Source organism: Ctenopharyngodon idella, chromosome 24 (genome assembly GCF_019924925.1).
Source record: "Ctenopharyngodon idella isolate HZGC_01 chromosome 24, HZGC01, whole genome shotgun sequence".
NCBI classification, from domain to species: domain Eukaryota; kingdom Metazoa; phylum Chordata; class Actinopteri; order Cypriniformes; family Xenocyprididae; genus Ctenopharyngodon; species Ctenopharyngodon idella.
Window position 1 is genome coordinate 12,939,715 of NC_067243.1, and position 25,731 is coordinate 12,965,445.

The 25,731-nt window shown below is 33.4% G+C and overlaps 1 protein-coding gene across 7 annotated transcripts in view; it reads right to left on the reverse strand.

Moving 5' to 3' along the window:
• mical2b (microtubule associated monooxygenase, calponin and LIM domain containing 2b) overlaps positions 1-25,731 on the reverse strand; it is a 59,567-nt gene that overhangs the window by 3,459 nt on the left and 30,377 nt on the right. For 2 of the 7 annotated variants that reach the window (XM_051884350.1, XM_051884349.1), the window contains exons 18-33: positions 24,663-24,938; positions 24,285-24,401; positions 22,251-22,376; positions 22,001-22,093; positions 19,210-19,314; positions 18,238-18,424; positions 18,071-18,135; positions 16,428-16,506; positions 10,856-10,973; positions 10,530-10,606; positions 8,687-8,755; positions 6,604-6,713; positions 5,593-6,403; positions 2,244-2,317; positions 2,025-2,114; positions 1,629-1,722 (exon numbers count right to left, since the gene is read on the reverse strand). In XM_051884350.1, the coding sequence (XP_051740310.1) occupies positions 1,629-1,722; positions 2,025-2,114; positions 2,244-2,317; positions 5,593-6,403; positions 6,604-6,713; positions 8,687-8,755; positions 10,530-10,606; positions 10,856-10,973; positions 16,428-16,506; positions 18,071-18,135; positions 18,238-18,424; positions 19,210-19,314; positions 22,001-22,093; positions 22,251-22,376; positions 24,285-24,401; positions 24,663-24,938 (2,491 nt within the window). The remainder of the gene's footprint in view (positions 1-1,628; positions 1,723-2,024; positions 2,115-2,243; positions 2,318-5,592; positions 6,404-6,603; positions 6,714-8,686; positions 8,756-10,529; positions 10,607-10,855; positions 10,974-16,427; positions 16,507-18,070; positions 18,136-18,237; positions 18,425-19,209; positions 19,315-22,000; positions 22,094-22,250; positions 22,377-24,284; positions 24,402-24,662; positions 24,939-25,731) is intronic. The other 5 variants (XM_051884351.1, XM_051884352.1, XM_051884353.1 and 2 more) reach the window with 5 other exon arrangements.

Consider the following 25,731-nt stretch of genomic DNA (forward strand, 5'->3'; position numbering starts at 1 on the left):
TTTTTTCTGTGAACTGTGAAAACTTCATGTATGCTCATCACATCTTTAAAATAACAATTTTAGGACCATATTAAATACTTGTGAATACTACTATTATTTAGCTAATAGTCTCATATGTTAGTCTCCCACATTGACAGTTTCAGAGCATTGTTTACTACATGCTTCCAGTCTCAATCCATTTGGAGGCCGCAAATGTCAGTTAACAAAGAACCTATTCATCAAAAAATGCACACCCCACAGCCCCTCATCTTAACACAATTATCCCGACAAAGACATGTAAACATGCCGAACAATGGATTGTGGCAGGTCACAGTGCACTGTCACAAAAGATTCGCCCCCATGCATTTATTAATAGAATTCTGCTGCCCTCAATGAAGCCTGTTGATAGAAGACACACTGTATCCTTGCCGTCCACTTCACATAATTCTATACCGCCTGCATCCTTGTAGCATTGTGGAAGAGAAAGACGGGGTACTTCGGCAAAACAAGGCCAGGAATAAGATGTCACATGACACAAAGCAATAGATTTGCTTTCTTTATGCATTAATACTATGGAAACCTTCAACTGTAGATCTAGGAGTAAACTTCCATCTCTGCATTTCCTAGTAGTTTCATTTGGTTTCTAACAATGCCTGTCTAGATTTTAGGAGGAATTTCTATGAGGAAGCGGGAGAAATGGATTTCTAGGAGATGTTAAAATTCAATTTACAGTCCTTATAATTAGAGCTTAGAGCTTTCAAAATATGATTATAAACTCATTATGCAGTATGTTAAAAGGCTGCTGCGATTTGGCTTTTTTCATCGGAACGACTTGTTGCCTTTAATAATCCCCACGTAGATCAACATTCAGCAAAATAATGAAACATCACATTTTCAGCTCATTTTGGAGGCACTTTTCCCTTTCTCTGCCTATTTACAGAACCCATTACCTCTGCAGTCATTTCAATATAATTTTGATTCTAAATGGCCATTTAGTTTGAATGCAAATCACTATTATTTGAATCTCTAATTTTCCCCCTCTAAAAAAAGTCAAACAATAAGGCAGCAGTTTATTTGGTTGTCTTTGTGTACATGCCGTATAGATCCGGAGTTGGTCTTCACGTAGTATTAATGTTGTGAAGTGGTTCAAAAAAGAAAGAAAGAAAGAAAGAAAGAAAGAAAGAAATATCTTATTGTCTGTTAGTCTTAGTTTATCATTATCAATCTAAGAAGGGAAACAGGAAGTCCACACAGAGACACCCTTTCAAGTCACTCCCTGCTGACTTCCTGTGTGACAGATGAAATAAAGATGGTAAAACAAAACCAATAGAGCATATAATAACATAATAATGAATTCAAGTACAAGTGTTTGGAAATAAAGTTGTGAAATCTTGTTCACGACTGCAAAATATTTCTCAAGTCTGTATGCCTGATAGGCCGACGGCATTGCACGCTTCATTTGTATAGCTGTCAGCAACTGAAATGAAAGTCTTAAGTGTCATAACACCCCTTTAAATAATCATATCACCATCACAGAGTGAGTGGGTGGAGACGGGGGACATGTAAGGACAATGGGACTGATAATGAGGCACTTTAAATAATATATTTCCAGATGTAATAATGTGTGACTGTGTTAGAATATGCCATACCAGTTTCTCCTCGGAGGACCTTCTCCAGAGCCACACCTTTCTCCTCCAGAGCTCTCTGCTTCTCTTCAACTTCCTCCAGCTGTCTTTGGATTACCTGCCAATCATGCCAGACAACCTGAATATACCTTGAATAACTGGAATATATGCAGTTCATGTGTATGTTTTTAAAGTAGCCATATTTTGCAGTCAAATTTATGGGAAAATGTCCTGGATAAATCTGACAAAACCTCTCTGAAAACACCCTCAAAGAGGTAGTTTATAAATACATTTTTAAAATCCTTCTAAAAATGCAAAAATAAGTGCTATGCTTGATATTTATTAATTACATTTATTTTAATACAATAGCATTCTACGGCGACTCATTTAGTTGTATAAATGTGTTTGTGTGTGGCATACCTGAGCCCTGTGAAGTCTTTTCAGCTGATCTCTCTTGGTTTGTTGGACCGCTGTTTTCTCCTTTTTCTTCTGTGAGGTGCCACTGTGGGTCTTTATAGCAAATAATGAAGAAAAAAAGTGATGGTTCAAACTTTGTGTTTGAAATTTGTAGGAGACTGCACACATAGTTGGAATAACATAGTTGTTTCTTTAAGAAAAGTGCTGAGAAGTGATGTTTACCCTTTGTGAGTCTGGTTCCTGTTCCTCCTCACTGGATGAGTTGGACTCCTGTTGCTGTTGTTGCTGAGCAGAAGCTGTGGACACAAACCACAAGAACTATGTGTCATTTAAATTATTATTATTTTTTTTAATTGTAGGTAAAGGGATTTATCAGTGAATACAAAAATAAATAAAATAAATAAATAAGAGCAGATAATGATAATAAGAATAATAAAGTGTTCATTATTTTAGGTACATTTTAAAAAAAAAGGTCAAGGCACATTTAAAAAAAAAAAAAAAAAAAAGTTTAGTCAACCAATCAATCAATCAATCAATCAATCAATCAATCAATCAATCAATCAATCCATCAGTCCATCCATCCGTCTTGTCTGTCCGCCCGTCCGTCCATTCATCCATCCGTTCATCCGTCCATCCATCCATCAGTCCATCCAACCATCCGTGCGTCCATCCATCCATCCATCCATGTCTGTCCGCCTGTCCATCCATCCGTTCATCCGTCCATCAGTCCATCCATCCATCAGTCCATCCATCCATCAATCCATCAGTCCATCCATCCATCCATCCTTCCATCTGTCCATCGATCCATCCATCCGTCCATCCATTCATCTATCAGTCCATCCATCCATCCATCCATCCATTTAATCAATCCAATCAATCCATCAATCAACAAATTGATAATCATTAAATAATAATAATAAAAATGTTAATTTCTATTTTAGGTTATGACATTAAAAAAAACAGGGATTTATTAGTCAATAAATATACAAATAAATAAATAAATATACAATATCGACTGAAAATCATTAAATAATAATATTAATAATAAAAATAATAAAAACAAAATGTTAATTATTTCAACGCACATTTAAAAAATATTAGTCAAATAATTAATGAAAAAAATAATCAAATCCAACATCAGCTGATAATGATTTAAATAATAATAATAATAATAAATAAACTTAATTATTATTTTAGGTCAAGGCACATTTAAAAGAAAAAAAAGGGATTTATCAGTCATTTGGATAAATAAATAAATAAATATCCAATGTTGGACAAAATAATTAAATAAAAATAATAACATTTTTTACATCTTTTTAATTTGGCCTTATAAAAATACATGAACAGATGTTTATTTATAAATAGAGCCCTGCTGTTGTGATTTTAATAGGCCAACCCAAAATTTAGCATCACCGCCTTTTTCAAGACAAGTAAAAGCTTTAAAAAAAACATATTACTGATGTATTTTATGTCATAGAACATAAAGTAAAAATATCTTGAGCTTGTGTTAACCACAAACCTTATTTCAGGCTTTTATCCAAAAACCCGTTCAAAAAACCCAATGACTTCAGGATGATAGAATCAGAAGTGCTGAAATGCTGACTTGCTTCCAGGTTCTGGCCTACAAAAATACGTCCTCCCTGCAGCACTCTATAGTGTTACCCTGAATATGAATGTAAATGTATGTGAATGAGATTTGTGCATCAGAATTGAGCCATTGTTTGAAATTATATTTATGAAACTGTATCACTATGTCATCAAAAAATTGTGCTGCCAACAACGTTATGAATATTGTTTTGATTCATCACAAGATTAAAGTCCCGTGTTCCACAGTTACCTAAATAATGCATGCAGGGAATATAATGAAAGCCAGTGGGAGATTATAATATAAGAGATAACAGTGCTGCATATAATAACAATGGAGTTAACACAAGCAACATGATGGGTTTGTACACGTGCTGACGGCTGGTGGCATCATAACTTTAATCACTTGGAAATGAATAGCGTATTAGAACGAGTGCTGATGTTCATCGTCTAGGGTCAAGTAAACACTACGATTTATTTAAAGCTACATTATATAACTCTTGCAAGTCACCCTTGCAATTAAAAAAATAAAAATGCATGCATCTTGTGGAAGAACGTTGTTTTGGTTGTGCTTCGGCTCTGCTTCTCGGATGAATGCGATTCGAGGCACCAGGTTTGCCATTTTGAGTGATTCATGGTAATTTTTTCTTATCGTGAGAACAAACTTTCAAACAATCACAAGTGGACGACGCTAAATACAGGTATAAAAGGGGTTTAAGGCCCTGTTTCCACCTGGTATTAAGATGCGTTTTGGTCAATCGGATCACAAGTAGACGAGGCAGAAACATACCCGTTTACACCTGGTATTTTAATCAGTCTCTTCTGTCCACTTTCAACCACTTCTGTCCTGATTTCTTTGATGGGAAGGTCTATGGGTGGGTAAATGTATGGGTTTTTTTCCCCCCAGATCTTTCGATCTAATGGACAAAATAATCTTGCGTAATTTACATATGAACACGCCCATGATGACGGAAAAACATACGGAGAGCATCAGCTTTTGTTTCTGCTCTGATAGCCACAAGACCGACTGAAAGTGGTGAGCGCGTGTTAGAAATCAGGAATGGTGAGAGAACATTGTGCTTGGTACATTTTTTGTCTTCAAACAAATCTTGGGTCTTCGGCCGACAAAGTTTAAATCCCGTCTGGCTAGCGCGCTTCCCATAATGTTTACGCGTTAGGTCAGTAGGCGGAGAGTAGGAGGTCTTTAGTGGCTGTTCAAACGCATTCGACCACATGAGTGTTTCCACTACGAAAGCAATCCGGACGAATGCGTTTTCGACTACCTCTGAAAGTGGTCGAAAGTGGACAAGCTCAAAATATTTTATATCCCGTTTACACCTGTATTTAGTGTCGTCCACTTGTGATCCGATTGACCAAAATGCATCTTAATACCAGGTGTAAACAGGGTCTAAAACGTTGAGCGTGTCTACTTTCAACCACTTCCAGAGGTTGTCGAAAACAACATTTGACATGATTGCTTTCATAGTTTAGGGCGATTTCAAAACACTGCTTCGGAGCTTTACGAATCAAATCAGTGACTCGGAGCGCCAAACGGCAGTTTAGCTGTTTGATAGGAGATCCGATTCACTGATTTGATTCGTAAAGCTCCGAAGCAGTGTTTTGAAATCGGCCCATCACTATATTGTTGAAAAATCGTTATTTTGTTTTTTTGGCGTACAAAAAGTATTCTCGTCGCTTTATAAGATTAACATAGAACCACTGAACTCACATGAACTGTTTTAAATATGTTTTTAGTACCTTAATGGATCTTGAGAGAGGAAATACCATTGCTGGCTACGCAGGCCTCACTGAGCCATCGGATTTCAAAAAAATATCTTAATTTTGTGTTCTGAAGATGAACGAAGATCTCACAGGTGTAGAACGACATGAGGGTGAGTGATTAATGACAGAATTTTCATTTTTGGGTGAACTAACCCTTTAAACTGAAGACAAGCATTAAAGGTCACTTTAACCTGCAGTTAATTACCTTTGCTTCTAAACCTGGAAAGAATGGTCAAGATGTCTTTCTCATTGTCTCCAATGCTCTTATCTGCTCCTTCGTTCCTCTTGATGCGCAGGGAGGAGAAGAAATTGAGTTTCCTGGGCGGTAAGGAGGCCATGTCATCTTTTGCGCCCTTGGGGGTCTTCGAGCTGAGAGCCACCTGCTCCAGTAACGTCGTGAGCTCGCTTCCAGTCCTTGTTCTGGATTGACTTTCATCGGTAGACATGCTGCTGTGTTCCTCATCCTGGTTGATCCGAATGCTGCTGCCCAACAAGCCGCTGAGGTTGAAAGACCCCTCAGACAACGGCCTAGCTTTTAAAGGTCGGTTTCTCCTGAGGACCACAGGGTTGCTCCCCTTGCTGAAGGACTTCCGGAGACTGTTGGCCCACTGTTGGAAGCCAAAGAGTGGAGGAGTGGGCTCAGGTTGGGGGCGGCTTGGTTTCGGTGGAGCTTCTGGTTCTGGTTGATCTTTTTGAGGATTTGTAGAGGTCCTGTCAGGTTGTTCCCCTTCAGAAGTTGAGGACTTTCCAGGAGCAGTTAAGTCCCAGTTGAGCAGCTTCTCCTTCTCAGATAAAGACAATGTGAGCTTCTTCTTGGGGCTGAAGGATTTCGCCTCTGAGGGAACGGCTGTGACAACAGGCTCTGGAGAGGAAGTGCTGGGTTTTGAGGTTTCAGGATGAAAATGTGAGCGATACAGAGGGATCTTTGGGATCTCATCAAGGGGTGTTGAGTACTTGTCCTCCATTAGGGGGCAGTCAGACTCTGTAGTCTGTGTTGCAGGCTTTGTTGGGGAGAGCTGTGTCAAGAAAAGACACAATCTTTAACAGCTCATGGATATAGCAACTTATGTACAGTGACTATATGTAAAAATCAAACAATTTACACACTATTTTGGTAATTTAGATCAAGAAACCAGCTGGATGCAATGACTGATTATTCGGGGATAGAGTTGATGACACAGAATGATAGACAAAAAGTGAATGTAAATCTGTTTACAGATTCATGGATCTCCTCAAAGTCTGAGTCTCCATCGTCCTTGCCGAGGGCTTCAGTTTTATCATCTGGTTTTCCACGGTGAAATTTCTTAAGCAGGACGAGGGGCAGGGCTGAGTGAGGAAATGATGCACAAAAGGGCTTTGATAAGTCATCACAGATCTAATGAACATTAATAATAATAATAAAAACATGAATAATGAACAATAATCATCATCATCATCATCATCATCATTATGCTATCTATGGCTACCTAGCTTAAAAAATGTCTGTACACATATCAACACAATCATTTTCTTCATAGCTAAATTTACAATAAATTATTTTTTATTATTGTTATTAAATCACATAACATTAATATATATTTTTTTAATTATAAACAATAGTTAATTATTAATTTATTATCAATATTATTATTGTTGTTGAATCATGTAATAATTTTTTATTAATTCAATTATTATTCACTTATTTATTTTACTTATTTTATTTTTATGAATTTCACTATTGATTTAATTTAAAAAAGTTATTAGTTATTATAAGTTAGTATAAAATTATAATTACAATAACTTATAATAATAACTTTTAAATGAGAAACAATAGGGAAATTCATCAAATAAATAAGTGAATAATAATAGAATTAATAAAAAATAATTAAGTGTTAAATCACATAACAATAATAATAATTTAGTTTTTTCAAAATTATAAACAATAGTTATATATAGTTCATAAAGTTAACAAACAAACAAATTAATCATAAAGAAATAAATAAATATTAAAATAATAATAATAATAATAAAATCATACTCTCTATGTTGAGAAATGTTTAAAATGTCTGTACATCACCAGCACAATTTATTCCAGTGCTAAATTAATTAATTATTAATTTATTATCATTATTATTATTATTGTTTTTGAATCATGTAATAATAATAATAATAATAATAATAAATTATTTGTTATTAATTCAATTATTCACTTATTTTATGAATTTCACTGTTTTAATAAAAAAGTTATTATAAACATTATTATTATTATTACTACAATAACTTATAATAACTAATAATAACAACTTTTTTGAATTAGAAACAATAGTGAAATTCATAAAATAAATAAGTGAATAATAATTGTTGGTGTTTATTCATGCAGTTATTATTCACCCATTTATTAAGTGAATAATTGAATAAATAAAAAATAATACATTATTATTATCATCATTGGTGGTGGTGGTGGTGGTGTTGTTAAATCAAATAATAATAATAATAATAATAATAATAATATTGTTATTATTATTCAGTAAAATATTACTTAAAAAAAGCAAAATAAATAGTGAAATTCAGCATTAAATCCCGTTAAATACAGTCAGAATAATAATTCATCCATTTTGGCTAAAATATACTTGCAAGGAAACTGACATTGTAAACGATTGCTAAATTATGCTAATAACTACATATTATTGTGCAACACACTCAAAATTTGCAGCACATATTGTAATGTTTGCCTGTACTGAGACTAAGTGCTTTTGTATTGTCTCAATCAATAGCTGTGAAACAGAGCAGCAGCGCCCTCTAGAGAAGAGGGTGGATATGACCAGCATCAACAAAAGAGATTCGTTTTATGTAAAGTTTTCACTTCAACTACTTCTGTACCGCAGCGGCCTTCACAGTTACTTCAGAGTTTTGCTTTCAGGTCAGTAATTTATTTAGTAAAGAAATTGAGCTCTAATAATGAAGAACATGTGCTCAGCTCAGGCGAGTCCAAAAGCTGCGTTAGCTTTTATAAATAGAGCATGTATGAAGCTTGATATTAATCCAGTGAGGATTAGCCAACACATGAATTCAGATTAGCGCACGTGTGGCAGCTGACATCACTGCCAACACAACAAGCAAGGTTAAGCGTGTTCATTCAACACACAGAGACTCATTATTCTGAGCTCTTCAACAACCTTGAGCGGAAAAATAACTCGTACATTGAAACTCAATCGTGGCTGACAACACAAGCTCAATGGGAAGGAAACACTTCTGCTGTGTATGAAGGTTCCCATGCTTTTGTTTTGTTTTTCATGGAAGACTGGAAGAATGAGACTTACTGGATCGAATTTTCTTCCTCCAGAGGTTGTTTTTGTTGGTAATTTCTCCTTTGGCGGTGGAGCGTTTCACTGATGAAAAGAGGAAATCAAAATAAAGCAATAAGCCCCAAGAAGCCGTGGTTTACAGTGAATTATAACAGCTGGGGCGTTGTTAGGCACGATGCGGAGCAAATATTAAAGCCAAAAAATATGTATCAATGCAACTTTCATGAAGTAAAATCATTAAAAGCCTTCCTTCCGCTGGAAAAAATAGTCCCTGAATACGAACAGCAACAGAAATTACATTTATTACGCCAATAGATGGCGGCAAAGATTGTCTTTATGAGCGAGTCACTCAGTCGCAAAGACTTTTATACTGAAACTTGTTGTGAAACACGGAACAAGACGAAAATGACTAGCGCTGTCAACGGGAAACCCATTAAATGAGGACAAAATCGCAGCGGACATTCAAACAGATTTTTTATTATGAACATAGGATTGACCTGAAGGAAAATGCTAAATCAGAATGCAGGTAATACACTCGATGTCACAATACTCTTCTACATAATGCAGTAAGCTTCAACAAAGACACTAGAATAACACAAGACGCATCACTCGTATTGTTCTGAATGGGAGAAAGTGCAACGCGCAATATGGCGGAATAAGTCCCGCCTTCTAAATAAGAGCCAATCGGTAAAGTCATCGCGTCACTACAGCGAAGCTCCGGTTCCTATAGAAACAGTCAGACGCTTGCCTCCGAAATGAAACACGAGACGCGCATTTAGGACTGCGCATGCGCATTAGCTTGATCCAGCCTGAATAATACCGTTTTTTGTCATGATTCGAGCGTTTAGAAACACAATTTATGAGACAGTTGTTGTCAGATTTCATTGGTGATTTTAAATATGAAATTTAATCGAAAGCTTGGCAAACAGCTTTAGAGAATTTGATGTTTCCCCATTCAAAGTGATAGGAGCTGCACTTGAATGCCCGAGAGGCGTTTTAAAGATGGCCGCCGAGTGAAATGACTTGTCTTAAAGGGACTTCAATGAACAAAATCAATAGAGAACAAACATATGTTTACGTTGCTAAGACAGACGTAGCAGCATACACATTCAGTGGCGCAGCGATACTTATGTAATGCGGTCAGCTGTATGTTTTCGGGAATTTTACAACGGCTTAGAACACGGCTCAACCAATCAGAATCAAGGGCCGGAACTATCCGTTTATAAGACCTTATGCGCAGAGAAACAAGCGCGCCGCCATCTTTATAAAATTGTCTTTGAACTCCCGTTTTTGCGGTAGCTCTGTATATTTCTATGGCATCGCTGTTGAAGAATAATTAGCTGGTGAAGTGGATTTGCCTGCTGTAGAGTTAAAGTTATCATGAGCATTGTTATGTTTAAAGCAGATGTCTTAACAAATGTCAGTAGACAGAGAAGATCTTAAAACGAGCAGTTCATTCATAAATACGTAAGATCGCTGTGAAAATACAAACCGGAAGTCAAAAGACAACGAGTGCAGTGCTGAAAAGGGGCGGAGCTACATAAGGTCTATAATGAATGCTTAAAGTGACATTGATCATTTAATGACATTAACCTCATTCAAAAGACTGACGAGAACCCAGCAGGAAACCCAGAGATGAACATGGCTCCCAAAAATCAAGCCATTCCACTATTTAATAGTTCAAAAGTGTAAATTGTACACACTTAAGTCATGCTTAATGTAAAAATGAAAGGGACGGGCCCTTTCATATGTGACTTGAAGTCTTTTAAGTGCATGTCCAAATACATTTTGGGGACATTAAAAGGGAATATTATGAGATCATATGAAATATAACTAACATACAGAGCGTTTCACTGACCTTTCTGCTGTGGAGAATCGGGACATGCAGGTGCAGAATCTGCAGGATCAGGCTTCTTAGATGAATCTTTGACTTCACTACAACAATATGCACATAAAAGACATGCAGTATTAGACCGGATGTTTTTAGCTTTCACACAAATGATTATTTTAAAATAATAATTATATAATTTTTTACTAAATCGATAATTATTAATGTTAAAAATGTTCACTCTAGAGTCTAAAGTCGACAACACACTTGAGTCCACATTTTATAGCTCCTTGTCATGGTAAATGAAATGTTTCAATGTTAGACTTTCACATTTAAAGTGAATCTTATGAACCCACCTCATGTTTATGAGCTCTGTTGAGTCTGAGAGGGCCTGCACCTCTGGACTCTCAGCCGGAGCGCTGGGGTCCGACAAACACTTGGGCGGGTTCTGAGTTCTGGAGTCTGACTCGGCTCCTGCGGGGTCCACGCACACACATGTGACAAACTCAATTCATAAACGGGACCCCTGCTATCATGCTCTCTCTGTTGAGAAATGACTATGTACCTTAAAAATATTTGTACACCACCAGCACAACCAATGATGATGATGATAATAATAATAATAATAATAATAAATGTATTCAATTACTTAAATTTATTATTATTATTAATACCACATAATAAATCAATTATTAATGTACTTACTTTATTAATTTCATTTATTTATACTGTATAACAACGACAATAATAATAATAATAATAATAAAAAAATATTATTATTATTATTATTATACAACGCAACCTTCAATTTTAATTACTTTACTTCATCAGTATTATTAATAATAATAATGAAAATTAATAAATGTATTATTAATAATAATTTACTTTATTAATTTACATTATTATTATTAATAATAAAAACAATAATAATAAATTACATCATCATCATCACACCACTACCTTCAAATCAATTATTAATTTAATTACTTTATGAATTTACTTTATCCTTATTAGTAATAATAAAGTAATTTATTATTATTGTTCTCAATAATAATAATAATAATAATAAATGTATTAATTTAAATGATCATCATTATTATTATTATTTGGTGGTATTAATAATAACAACAAATGCAGTGAATTATTAAAATATGCAAATCAATAAATATATGGTATTATGTGGTATTAATAATAATAAGAAAATAAATGTATTAATTTACTTAAATTTATTGATATTATTATTATTAATACCACATAATAAATCAATTATTCATCTAATGACTTTTATTAATTATTAATTTTACTAATTAATATTATGTATTTATTATAATTATCACTGCTAATAATAATTATTATTTATTATTATTATTATTAATTATTATTATTATTATTATTATTATTATTATTATTATTATTATTATACAACGCAACCTTCAAATAAATTATTTTAATTACTTTATTAATTTACTTCATCCTTAATAATGATAATGAAAACTAATAAATATATTATTATTATTATTATTATTATTATTATTATTATTATTATTATTATTATTATGTGGTAACAACAACAATAATAATAATAAATGAAGTAAATTATTAAAATATGTAAATCAATAATTTAATTATATGATATTATGTGGTATTAATAATAATAATAATAATAATAATACATTTATTAATTTCCTTAATAATGATAATGAAAAAGTAATAAAGTAATTTATTATTATTGTTCTATAATAATAATAATAATAATAATAATAATAATAAATGTATTAATTTACATTATTATTATTATTATTATTATTAGGTGGTATTATTAATAATAATAATAATAATGTTATTATACCACCACATATCCCTAGAAGAGGAAATGACTAATTCATAACTTGTAAAATGTTACACACAGACTTTAGTCGATGACTATTTAAATGTCTTGTAAAAGCTGAATTCTTGTTTGAATGACAGTATAAGGTAATTGAAAACGTTCATTAGATGATGGTATGTGTAAATGGTATGATGATATGCCTAAATATGAACTAATTACTCATCTCTTATTTAATGTTAAACAGACATTATAGCCTTGAGAGACACTCCTTATGAACGGCTGTTTTTATGAGTGCTTTTCACTATTTAACTCTCTTTCCCTCTAATACACTCCATGATCGTCATATATATGCTGAATACTGCACTTTGTGTGTGTCAAATGAGTTAAAGACATAGCAGGAGCTCTTTAAAGATGTTATTCATATCCATGAAAATTCATGGATATGAATGAATTCAATTAATTCAACCTTCATGCTCTGTTTGGGGTATGAGAGACACAAGGACATTTTAATAGCTCGATAATAAATATATTTGTGTCAGGTTATAATGTTTTTAAATATGTAAATCTCAACAGAACATGATAGTTAAAAATTAATTTAGTCTTTTTTACATGATTATTCTGTATCATTTGAGTTCAGTTCAGTCACCAAAAGGCAGATAAAAGGACAGGATAGAAAAGACCCAGAAGAACCAAGTTGAGTGGGACTTTACAAGAACTCATTTAAATGGGTCTGATGTATGTACCAAAAAATATTTAGCAAAAAAAGAAAAAAAAAAAGTTGACATTCCAATGCTTTAAAACGTGGGCTGTGAAGTTAAAAAGTGTGAGAAAAAAAAAAAAAAAGGGGGAGGGTTATGTTTGTGTGATATATTTAGCATAGTGGTATTGAGCTCTGGACTGTGATAGTTGTGTTACATTTCATATTAATTGCTTGGCAGTAAAATATTTTTCATCATTGCATTCGCACTGATGAATACAAACACTTTGGGACGGCTGTGGGTTACACAGGAAGCTCAGTGAATCAGCAGACAAAAAGGCAGAAACAAACTTTTCGAGTTAAAAATGGATTTATTTTATGTTTACAGGCTTTAAATATATTATAAATTAAGATATACAGTCTTTCATTGTGAAATATACAAGAAATAGTAAGCTAAAAAACAAAACAAAAAACTTTTAAAATTGTGCAAAACTAAAGTCTTCTTATATGACGACCTCAGTTTGTTTTTAGGAAAAGGAACAAGAAAGTGGTCTTACATGGGATTGGGATAGTAAAGCAGCCTCTGCAACAGAGAGGACAAAACACGGAGAGAAACAAGATGGGAGGTTACTTTACGGGACGCGGTGTACTAGAAAAACAAGCGCATTCAAAAAGCATGCAAGTCAAGCGTACAAGTGCACTTCTGTTAGTATGTTAGCTCAGGGTACAAATAAACGCAATACCGTCTTTCTGTGACGAAATGTTCATACATTAGACCCATGCTGCATTCACAAAAGTGGGGTTAATATTAGAGTTAAGGGATATGCCAGTGCGAAGCCAAACAACCTGATCACCTGACCCATGCAGGCCAATCACGTTCCTGCTCTCACGGTTCAGCCAATCAGGGGTTGGAGCATTGGAAACTTGAAACAGACTATGTATGATGTGGGACAGGATGGGAAGAATGAAATATGAAGAGAAAGAGAGAAATAGCACTAAAAATCATCGGTGAATTTTGAAGAAGAACTATAATTATGCATGTTCAATACACTTAGACACTGACAAAACAGTGCAAGAGAAAAAAGAAACACATTGTTAAAGCTTTACACCACACATTCAGTGGAATGTTTTAACACTGGTTGAAGTTACCCTATAAATCAATGCATTTCACCAATAAAGACTATTTGCATTACATCACAAAGAAAGAAAGAAAAAAAAAAGAAAAAAAAAAAAGGCCGTAAACTACAAAAATAGTGAACATTTTAACATCAACAAAAAAGATAAAGCCTATCATATGTCCTCTTTAACGGTCATCAAAATGCATTTTATACTGTTTGGCATTTCCATTGCACATAACATAAGGGGAGATGCAAACCATAACGTTAACTGGCAGTTTCAGGCAGTTAGGATGAAGCAGCAAACCCTTCTCAGTAAAGTGCTCTTAGTTTATCAGCTTTGGATCTTACGCTTGTCAATCAGATGAATATACGAACACTGAATGATTCTTAAACCCTGTAGGCCAATAAAGTTAAAGCTTAAAGGGACAGTTCACCCTAAAATGACAGTTATGTCATCATTTACTCACCCTCATGTCGTTCTAAACCTGGATGACTTACTTTCTTCTTCTTGAATGTTTTTGTCCATGACTCTCATTGCATGTACAAAAACACTCTTCATTTGTCATTTTTTGTGTTTCACAGAAGAAAGGTTTGAAGAGACATGAGGGTGAGTAAATGACAATTTTAATTTTGGGTGAACTGTCTCTTTAAGATGCTTAAAGGGATAGTTCACCCAAAAATGAAAATTCTGTCATCATTTACTCCCCCTCTAGTGGTTTCAAACCTGTATAAATTTCTTTGCACTGATGAACACAAAGGAAGATATTTTGAAGAATGTTTATAACGAAACAGATGCTTGGTAACAAACATTCTTTAAAATATCTTCCTTTGTGTTCAGCAGAAGAAACAAATTCATACAGGTTTGGAACAACTTGAGGGGGAGTAAATGATGACAGAATTTTCATTTTTGGGTGAACTATCCCTTTAAAGAGTTAGTTCACCCAAAAATGAAAATTCTGTCATTAATTACTCACCCTCATGTCGTTCCACACCTGCAAGATATTTGTTCATCTTTTGAACACAAATTAAGATATTTTTGATGAAATCCGATGGCTCAGTGAGGCCTGCATTGCCAGCAAGATAATTAACACTTTCAGATGCCCAGAAAGCTACTAAAGATGTATTTAAATCAGTTCATGTGACTACAGTGGTTCAACCTTAATGTTATGAAGCGACGAGGATACTTTTGTCTGCCAAAAAAACAAAATAACGACTTTATTCAACATCTAGTGATGGATGATTTCAAAACACTGCTTCATGAAGCTTCGAAGCTTTACGAATCTTTTGTTTCGAATCAGTGGTTCGGAGCGTGTATCAAACTGCCAAAGTCACGCCCCCCAGTGGAGAACCATTGGAATTTCGAAAAACACTTATGATGTAATGAAGCCTCGTTTACTGAAATCACGTGACTTTGACAGTTTGATACACGCTCCGAACCACTGATTTGAAACAAAAGATTCGTAAAGCTTTGAAGCTTCATGAAGCAGTGTGTTGAAAAACGCCCATCACTAGATATTGTTTAATAAAAGTCGTTATCTTGTTTTTTTTGGCGCACAAAAAGTATTCTCGTCGCTTCATAACATTAAGGTTAAACCACTGTAGTCACATGAACTGTTTTAAATATGTCTTTAGTAGTTTTCTGGGCATTTGAAAGTGTTAATTATCTTGCTGTCAATGGAGGCCTCACTGAGCCATCAGATTTTATGAAAAAAATATCTTAATTTGTGTTCTGAAGATCAACGAAGGTCTTACAGGTGTGGAACGACATGAGGGTGAGTAATTAATGACAGAAATTTCATTTTTGGGTTGAACTAACCCTTTAACAAAATCAAGCTTTCATACAAAATCACATTACACTGTAAAACGTACCAAGAAATAACTAATATTATAGGCAAATAAACTAAGCATCGCAGTTTAAGGGACTGACCCCGTCTACAGTGTTTAAGAAGCCCCCTCCCCCGTCAATCCAGCAGTACCGAGCCCCCTTTAAGCCAGCCGGAGCGCCCGGTACTGCTCGAGCGACTCCATCATGCTCACTGGGGAGGGAGCGACGCCCTCTCGGCTCATCTGGCCCGTGATCTCATGCAGCACGTATATGAAGGGCACACCCAGACTCAGCAGCTCATAAAGGAATACATAGTCCTCCTGGCGCTCTCTGATGTGTAGCCCTACAGCCCGGGTCGCCTTATACATCCAGCGGGCAAGCTGGCGGGGCGAACCGAACAGTGTGCGGCCCACGTGCAGTGGCCAGTGCAGACCTTTCCTAATAAGGGAAGTCAGGGTACCTGAGGGCTGGCCGCGGAGGCCGTCGGTGGCAGTGTAATCAGTACTAGCACTGGACAAGGGTCTGCTGCCTCCGTTGATCTGTGTGATGTAATAATGATGTTAATACACAGAAGAGGATAGTAACATTCATAATAAACTAACCATAAACTGCCAAATTAAAAAATGAAAAGTTACTTCTAACTTTATATATACTTCTAACTATATATAACTATGTTACATATACTATGTTATAACTATAACAGTTATAGTTTATATATATATATATATATAAATAATCTAAAATTACTTAAAATGTGCAAAGGATATTGCAAGTGGTTATTAATCAATATTAATGATTTAATAATACATAGTTATAATAACATGACTGACTGACTAATAATAATAATAATAATAATAATAATAAATAATGATATATTATAAATGATAACAACTGAATAATGACTGACCAAATTAATTATAAGTTTTTATTAATAATATTTTTATTATTAACAAATCTAGAATATTATTATTGTTATTAATAATAAGAATGCTAATAAATAACTATAATTATATTGCTTTTAATTAATCATTTTACTAATAACTATATAATTATTATTATTTATAATACTATATAAGCATAATACATAATAATATAATGATAATATTAATTTATGATAATACTAAATGATTATTATAACATGACTGACTAATAATATTATTATTATTATATATTATAAATAACATCAACAATAACAACAAGACTGAATGATTATTAATTATAAGCTATTATTGTTATTTTTGTTATTATTATTATTAACAAATTGAGATTATTATTATTACTGTTATTATTATTATTAATAATAATAATAAACAACTATAACTAATAATTATATAATATCAACATAATTATGATATTTTCATTTTATAATAATAAAAATAATAATAAATGATAGTTATAATAACAACAAAACTGAACAACAATAATAATTATTATTATTAATAATTATTAAATATTAACAAATCTAGATCATTATTAATAATAATAACAGTAATAACAATAAACAACTATATTTATAGTGTTAAGATTATTAGTTATAGTTTATTATTAATAATACAATAATACTAATAACAGTAATAATAATAATAATCTAGATTTATTAATAGCTAATAATTAATAATAATAATTATTGTTATTCAGTTATGTTATTATAACTATCATTTATTATTATTATTATTATTATTATTATTATAAAAATGAAAATATTATCATTGTTATGCTAATATTATTTATAGTATTATAAAATTATTAGTTAATATCAGCATAACACAATGATAATATTTTCATTTTATAATAATAATAAATGATAATAACAACATGACTGAATAACAATATTATTAATAATAATAATAATAATAATAATAATAATAATAATGTTCACTTAATGTCAGCAATTTCATGTGTGCCTCATTTGCTATTAAATAAAAAACAAAAAACAAAAATTATGCTGTTATAATATAAACAAACAAACAAACAAACAAAAAACTTAAATTCTGATATCAAATAGTTTTGTATAATGAATCATAAACTGTGTAACTGACTGTTGTCAATTTAAAAACACATATTGATTGACCACATCTGTCTAATAAAAAATATTAACATTACCTCTCCTCTTCGATGTCTACTGCTGATTTTTCGCTGGGAAAAGTGCAACTTGCAGTAAAAAGTGCCTGCAAGAATATGATACAAGTTAACAATTTTCTCCATTCAATACTACAGCAGTCGAATGAATAAAAACGCCATTATAAATGCATTCCTCATGAATAACATACCTTGGTTGGAGTCAAAGGCATGAGCGCCCAGACGCAGCGTGCAGCTGCAGGTGTTACAGCGGAAACACTCTCTGTGGAAGAAGTACCCCTCCGCACTTAGTCGCTCCATTATGTACACACGCTTCTTACAAAAGTGACAGGTGTCGCTGCCGCCCAGACCCGGAGGAAACTCCTTCCGCACGTTGGTCTGAAACACAACATCATCTATGAAATTATGGGGAAAGGGATACCACAAATTTTGCTGTTACAATACTGTTCTGAAACACTACATTGAGATTAGATATAAAAATAAATGGCATGCTGAAGTATTTTGCCATACTACTAGCACTGATCAGCTGTTTTAAATGGAAAATTAGGGCAAAACCTGCTAGGAAACCACTTAGTCCTTGAAGTAAAAGATCACAAATATAAAGTTAGCAGGTCAGTTTCACAGTGTACCAATCACACAAGATGAAAAGGCCATAATATTTTGTTAATCAGTCAATAAATCAATGCTTACGCCAAAGCATTGAGTATTTTCCTGACAAAAATGAGCCAAAAAGCTTTGTGCTTTGACAGATACAAAAATATATATTACCGCCCTAGATTCTCCACACGTTCTGGCCTCTGTTTGTAGACAAAGACTCTCTTAACTCAGAAAATGTCTCAAAGCTGTGGCCCTTAGCAAAAGAACATGCAGTTTTTCAAGCTTCTTTCCACTTTTTACAGATCACAAGATTTAAACATCTGTTTACATTAAAAACGACAACTGAGAAATAAGAAAAACTCATGACGTTGGCCTACATCCTGCGGCTTTAACTTTGAAATACAGACTTTGTTGAGAACATGAAATGACTCCTGATTCACATAAAAAAAACAACAACAAAAAAAACAAAACATCAAGGCTCCTTTATTTTTGAGGATTCTGTAGCCCGAAGAAACAACTGTATCTCTTGAACATGGTCGTCTTGTCTCGGGACGGAAAGTGCTTACCAGCGAGAGGGTAAAAGGGTTGTTGGGTCTGTGATCGGTCTCATACAAGATGGCCAATGTAGCTGCTTTAACCCCAATGGCAGAGGAAACCTTCCCCACTGTTCTCTAGAAATCAGTAGTGAATGAAAAGCAAGGAAAAAAGAGAGAATAGAAAGTAAATGGAAATGGAAATCAGGAAAAAGAAGAGAAGTAAAAAAAAAAAAAAAAAAAAAAACTATAGGGGAGAGTGATTTTTTTTTTTTGGTCACTGGTCCACTTTTATTCATATGTCTACTAACTACATAATATATAAACAGAATATTATATAGAAATATAATTTGTTTTATATCCATCTCATTTCTCCATGTTATAGGGACTCAATCCCTTAATCCCTTAGTTTACTCAAAAATGAAAATTACCCGATGATTTACTCACCCTCAAGCCATCCTAGGTGTATATGACCAGGGGTGCACATAAGCACATAAGCTTCGGAGAGTTATGAATCTTTTGTGTCGAATCAGCGGTTCGAAGCGCCAAAGTCACGTGATTTCAGTACTTTGGCGGTTTGACACACGATCCGAATCATGATTCGACACAAAAGATTCACAACTCTCCGAAGCTTAATGAAGCAGTGTTTTGAAATCGGCCATCACTATATAAGTCTTTATTTTGTTTTTTTGGCGCACCAAAAATATTCTCGTTGCTTTATAATATTAATATTGAACCACTGTACTCACATGAACTAATTTAAATATGTTTTTAGTACATTAATGGCTCTTGAGAGAGGAAATGTCATTGCTGGCTATGCAGGCCTCACTGAGCCATCAGATTTCAACAAAAATATCTTCATTTGCGTTCCGAAGATTAACGAAGGTCTTACGGGTGTGGAACGGCATGAGGGTGAGTAATTAATGACATTATTTTCATTTTTGGGTGAACTAACCCTTTAATGACACAGACAACAGCAAGAATATTAGGCTGCTGTCACTTTAAGAAGGAAAGCACGGACTCAATAACTGACACACATCCCGTTTCTTTCTCCACTGTTCACTTATGACATAACCGAGAGAATACTTTCCGAGACAGGTATTTTGACATAATTTTGTATGCATGTGTCCGTTCAAGCGCAAGTAAACGTGAAAGAGGAATTAATTCGGTGCTCGAGCGCTGTCTGACTCTCTCTCTCTGCGTGTCCGTGCTCGGGGGTGTGAGGCTATGCGCACAGATAACAGCTCACGAGTCCCGATTTTTCGCCTCTTCTTCCGCTTTTAAAATCATTTGAATGTGTTAAATGGCGAGACAAAACACGTCCAATTGATAAACTTTCACTCTATGATGGTTAAATTTAGCAGTTAATCCGCGAATCACATGCGTGCCGAACCGTTGGACCTTATCCGCACGGATTAACTGCGATCCGTTGCACACCTAATAATTAAAGAACACACTTATCATCATGATTGCTATTTTACCAGAGATGGAGAAAAATCCTACTCCAGTAAGTAAACGTGTCCCTGTGAACCGGTCCTCAAAAATGTTGTTACTCAAAAGCGCTTCCCTCCATGTTTTCTGGTGTGCATCATTTATTTTTACCGGGCATGCGCACCTGCGTACCACTTATGTGCACCCCTGTATATGACTATCTTCTTTCAGACGAATACAATCAGAGATATATTTAAAAATATCCTGGTTCTTCCCAGCTTTATAATGGCAGTGAATGGGGGGGGGCGAGATTTTGAAGCCAAAAAAAGTGCATCCATCCATCGTAAAAGTCATCCACACGGCTCCCTCCGGAGGCCTTCTGAAGTGAAAAATATCCATATATTTAAAACTTTATAATCTAAAATAACTAGCTTCCGGCAGATGACCGTACGCATACTGTGCTAGTCAACTTGCACCAAAAGAGTGACCTCTGACACGATGTAGGAGTAGCGTCAGCTTTGACGCCACTCGCGCTTGAAACAAATAGGGCTGGGGAACAAACTCAAGCTCCTCTTCTCTTATAACAAATTCCTCCGACATTTCTCTTTTAAAATTTCTTGTTTTAGACTATTAATTCATGACCTGTGTTTTGTTTTGCTCTATCCTCTGCACTTCCGCATTCGTCATTACGTCACGCGTCGGGTCAGGGGTTACTCTTCCGCCGCAAATCGATGCGTATGGCCATCTGCTGTTATTATAGTTACTAATGTTTTAAATATCAAAAACTCTTCGCTTCACTTCAGAAGGCCTTTATTAACCCCCTGGAGCCGTGTAGAGTACTTTTACGATGAATAGTTGCACTTTTTTTTGCTTCAAAATCGGGCCCCCCATTCACCACCATTATAAAGCTTGGAAGAGCCAGGATATTTTTATTATATCTCTGTTCATCTGAAAGAAGATAGTCATATACACCTTGGATGTCTTGAGGGTGAGTAAATCATGGGATAATTTTTATTTTTGTGTGAACTAACCCTTTAAGTACATCTTAAAACATCTTAAAAAGTGCCATGCTACGTAAAACAACAATGGTGTTCTTTCATGCTTTTTAATGCTTCATATGAGTAACAAAAGTAATGCTCCTACAAAAGGAGCAAGATGCTTATTTTTTTTTACAACGTCAGGCCTGGAAATCATGCAAGAAATGTGCAACCCGAACCTAGTTACAATTAATTTTCTGAATCATACAAAATATGAAGGAAAACATAACTTCTTTATTAATGGCAAAACATCAAGAATGTTTATGTCATGCAAGGTTAAGGTCTGATTGTTGTTTTGCTTTTAATTCTTTTTAATTCAGGCAGCAGTAAGCACCACAACACAGCAGCTTGAATACCTGTTTGGAGGGGTCAAGGCACTCTACACGTCTGATTTCACAGCGATCTGTGTGTTTATCGTGGTTCAGCTCTGTTTCTGAATCTTCACTGCACTACAACCAACAGGAAAATGCCTTTCAACATTAATTACTTTCAGGCTCTAACACAAACTGAGCTTTTGAATTCTGTGATGGTCTGTGCAGATAAAGTGCTTATGCAGTCTAAAACAGGAGAGCTCCTGAAATTACCACTAATCACATGATGTTTTACCTGCTTGTGTTGGACTGAAGGAACAGGAGACGGAAGACAGGAGAGAGTAGAGCAGTCTGTGATAGTGTGGACTGAGGAAGTTTGAGGAGGAGGAGAAGAAGAAACAGCAGGAGGAGTTTCATCTGCCTGTGTGAGGACAGCAGAAAGATGAAGAAAAAAGAAATGCACCACAACCCCCATATTATTCAGGCACACAACAATGTAAGATGACAAGAAAAGGACAGATATATAATAATAATAATAATAATAATAATAATAATAATAATAATAATAATATAATGTATTGTAATTATTGTTTTTAATCACACTATACTACTACCACTAATAATAAAGATATATAAAAATAACAACAATATATTGTAATTATAGTTTATCACACTATACTACTACTACTACTACTACTACTACTAATAACCGATTCATTTATTAATAGTAGTAGTGTAATAATATATTTTGTTATTGTTACTACTATTACTACTACTACATAATAATAATAATAATAATAACAACAATAACAACTACAACAATATTAAAATAATTAGTTATTATTGTTGCTAACATTACAGTATTAAATATCATTACATATTTATTGTTATTATTGTAGATAATAGTATTAATACATTATAATAAATACTTATTAAAATACATTACTACTAATAATATTAGTAGTGATAATTCATCTATTAATATTATGTAGCTAATATTGAATTAATACAGTATTACTTTAAATATTTATTGTTATAATATATACATATATAAATAAACTACTACTACTACTACTACTAATAATAATAATTAATCAGTTATTATTGTAGCTAATACTACAGTATTGATTAAATATGATATTGTTAGAAATAAATATAAAAAGTATTAGTTATTATTGTAGCTAATATTAAATATTTATTGTTAAAATAAATAAATTACTACTACTACTACTAGTAATAATTAATAATTAGGAATAATCTATTGTGTAGCTAATATTGAATTGATACAGTATTACTTAAATTTATTGTTATAATATATACATATATAAATAAATACTACTACTACTACTACTACTACTACTAATATTATTATTATTATTATTATTATTAAGTTATTATTGTAGCTAATACTACAGTATTGATTAAATATGATATTGTTAGAAATAAATATAAAAAGTATTAGTTATTATTGTAGCTAATATTAAATATTTATTGTTAAAATAAATAAATTACTACTACTACTACTACTACTACTAGTAATAATTAATAATTAGGAATAATCTATTATTATTGTGTAGCTAATATTGAAATAATACAGTATTACTTTAAATATTTATTGTTATATTACATTCATATAAATAAACAATACTACTACTACTATAAATAATAATAAACAATTAGTTTAATTTTAAAGTTTAGCTTAATATTAAAATTGCAATAATATTAGTGTGTTAATAACCTTTAATAATAATAATAATAATAATAATTATTATTATTAACCATCAGTTATACATATCCTAAAATAATCATATTGGTCTCTATAGTAGCGAATGAAAAAGTGAAAGACAGACAGAAAGGGAGAACAGAGGGCTCCATTCAGAAAAGCAGCCAACCGCAATGTGCCTATTTTATGCATTCCTGATTAGTTCTGCTGAAATGAAAGCGTGCTGACCAAACAAACTGTCCTGAACTTCTTCTGCTTCAGTTGTTGTGTTCAATAATTATATAAGTCAGGATGAAAAAGAAAAGGTCACTGTAAATAAAGCATGGAGAAAAAGAGAGATCATCGGATACTGGCATATTTAAGTCCTTATTCCTCTGAAGTTCTTTCAACCTCTGAGAGGAAAAATCCCGCGTGAGGTCAAGTAAGGCCAAACTAACGGAGTCCAAGATGAAATGTTATAGATATTGAGGTTATGGTCAGGCCAAAGACCAAAAGCACTCAGTTCACATACTCACTTGTTAAAACAAACTAAAATGGCCACTGAGGTTTTGTGAACACACAGCAAGCAGGGCTGTACCATCATGCTCTAATATAAGTGATACACACTTTGCGTTTCACCTGAGGTTGAGGTGGTTTGCCAGAGAACAGGCAGCTCAGTTGCTGAGCTCGCTCTTTAATGCTCTTTTTGTTGAACTGTCTAGTAATTTCAGCCTGCACTTTCCTCTGCAAATAATAATTCGAAGGCAAATGAGACACAAAGCATCACAAGACAGAAAGGAAAGTAAAGCAATGAATATAATAATAATAATAATAATAAAAAATAATTTTTTTAATGCATTTTAAAATGTATTTTGAATTTTTAAATCAAATTATTTTATTGCGTTACAGGTGGTTGCCAGGGCGTTACTATGCAGTTCCTAAAGTGCTTTAATTTGTCTGTTCTAGAAATGTAATAGGTTTGGATTCATGCATCGCACCATTCACCTGACTGACTTCCTCTTCCAGCTTCTGCAGGCATTGCAACATCCCGCCCAGGGCTGGTGTGAATGACGGGAGTGAATCTGAGGGGTCTGCCGTCGATGAGGGCAGTTGAGAAACCGACTGGAGCACTTTGAAGGGAATGTGAGGAGATCTGGGACGAGACTCGCTGATTTGATAACTTGAGGGAATTTCATTGTTTTTGTAGTTGGACTGGATTTCTGTGTGCCCGTCGGTCTCGTTCCGCGTGTGGGATTCAAGAAGTCTTAGATAAGGAGATGGCTGAAAGGACACAGGTGACAATTTGGGCAAAGCTGAAGCTAAAAAATTATTAGCGATGCATGATACAGAAGAGCCATATCAGTTATCGGCCAATATTAGAGATTCGTTTTTTTGTTTTTTTTTTATGATCATATGATATGATTCATAATGGTAGATATTGGAATATTTTAATTGTTCATGCTTATTTCCTTTGTTTTTACTTTTTGCTGGCACTTAATCTGTAAAAACAGTAACAATTTAATCATTTAAAAGAATTATTTTAAATTATTAAATGAATAATAATTAGTAATAATTTAATAACACTTAAAAAGAATCTCAAATCTCTAAATGAATATCCATTTTTCATTCTCTTCATTTTAATGTTGTGATGCTTAAATTTACTTGTAGCAATTTATTTTAGTTGTTTTAAATTTATTTAAAAAATATATTTTATTTTAATTACATGTTATTTTAAACATTTTAAATTAAATATTTTACAAAATTTAAATTTTATTTAAAAAAACAAAAAAACAAAATAGTGTAAAATTTGACTACCAGCAATAACGTGAGAATAATTATTGGCCTATTGATATAGATGCATGTATCGGTGCATCCCTAAAATTTGTGTCTCTAAATTCAGCCAGTTCTTTAAATAACTGTTCTGACAAGATATCATCACATGGGTCACTGTGATTTTGCCAAGTAAAACATGTTCCTGGATCAACATACTGATGCGCGATATATCGGCCACCATATCAGTATCGGCCGATATATGTTTATTTTAAATGTTATTGTTATCGGCCTGATAAGAAAA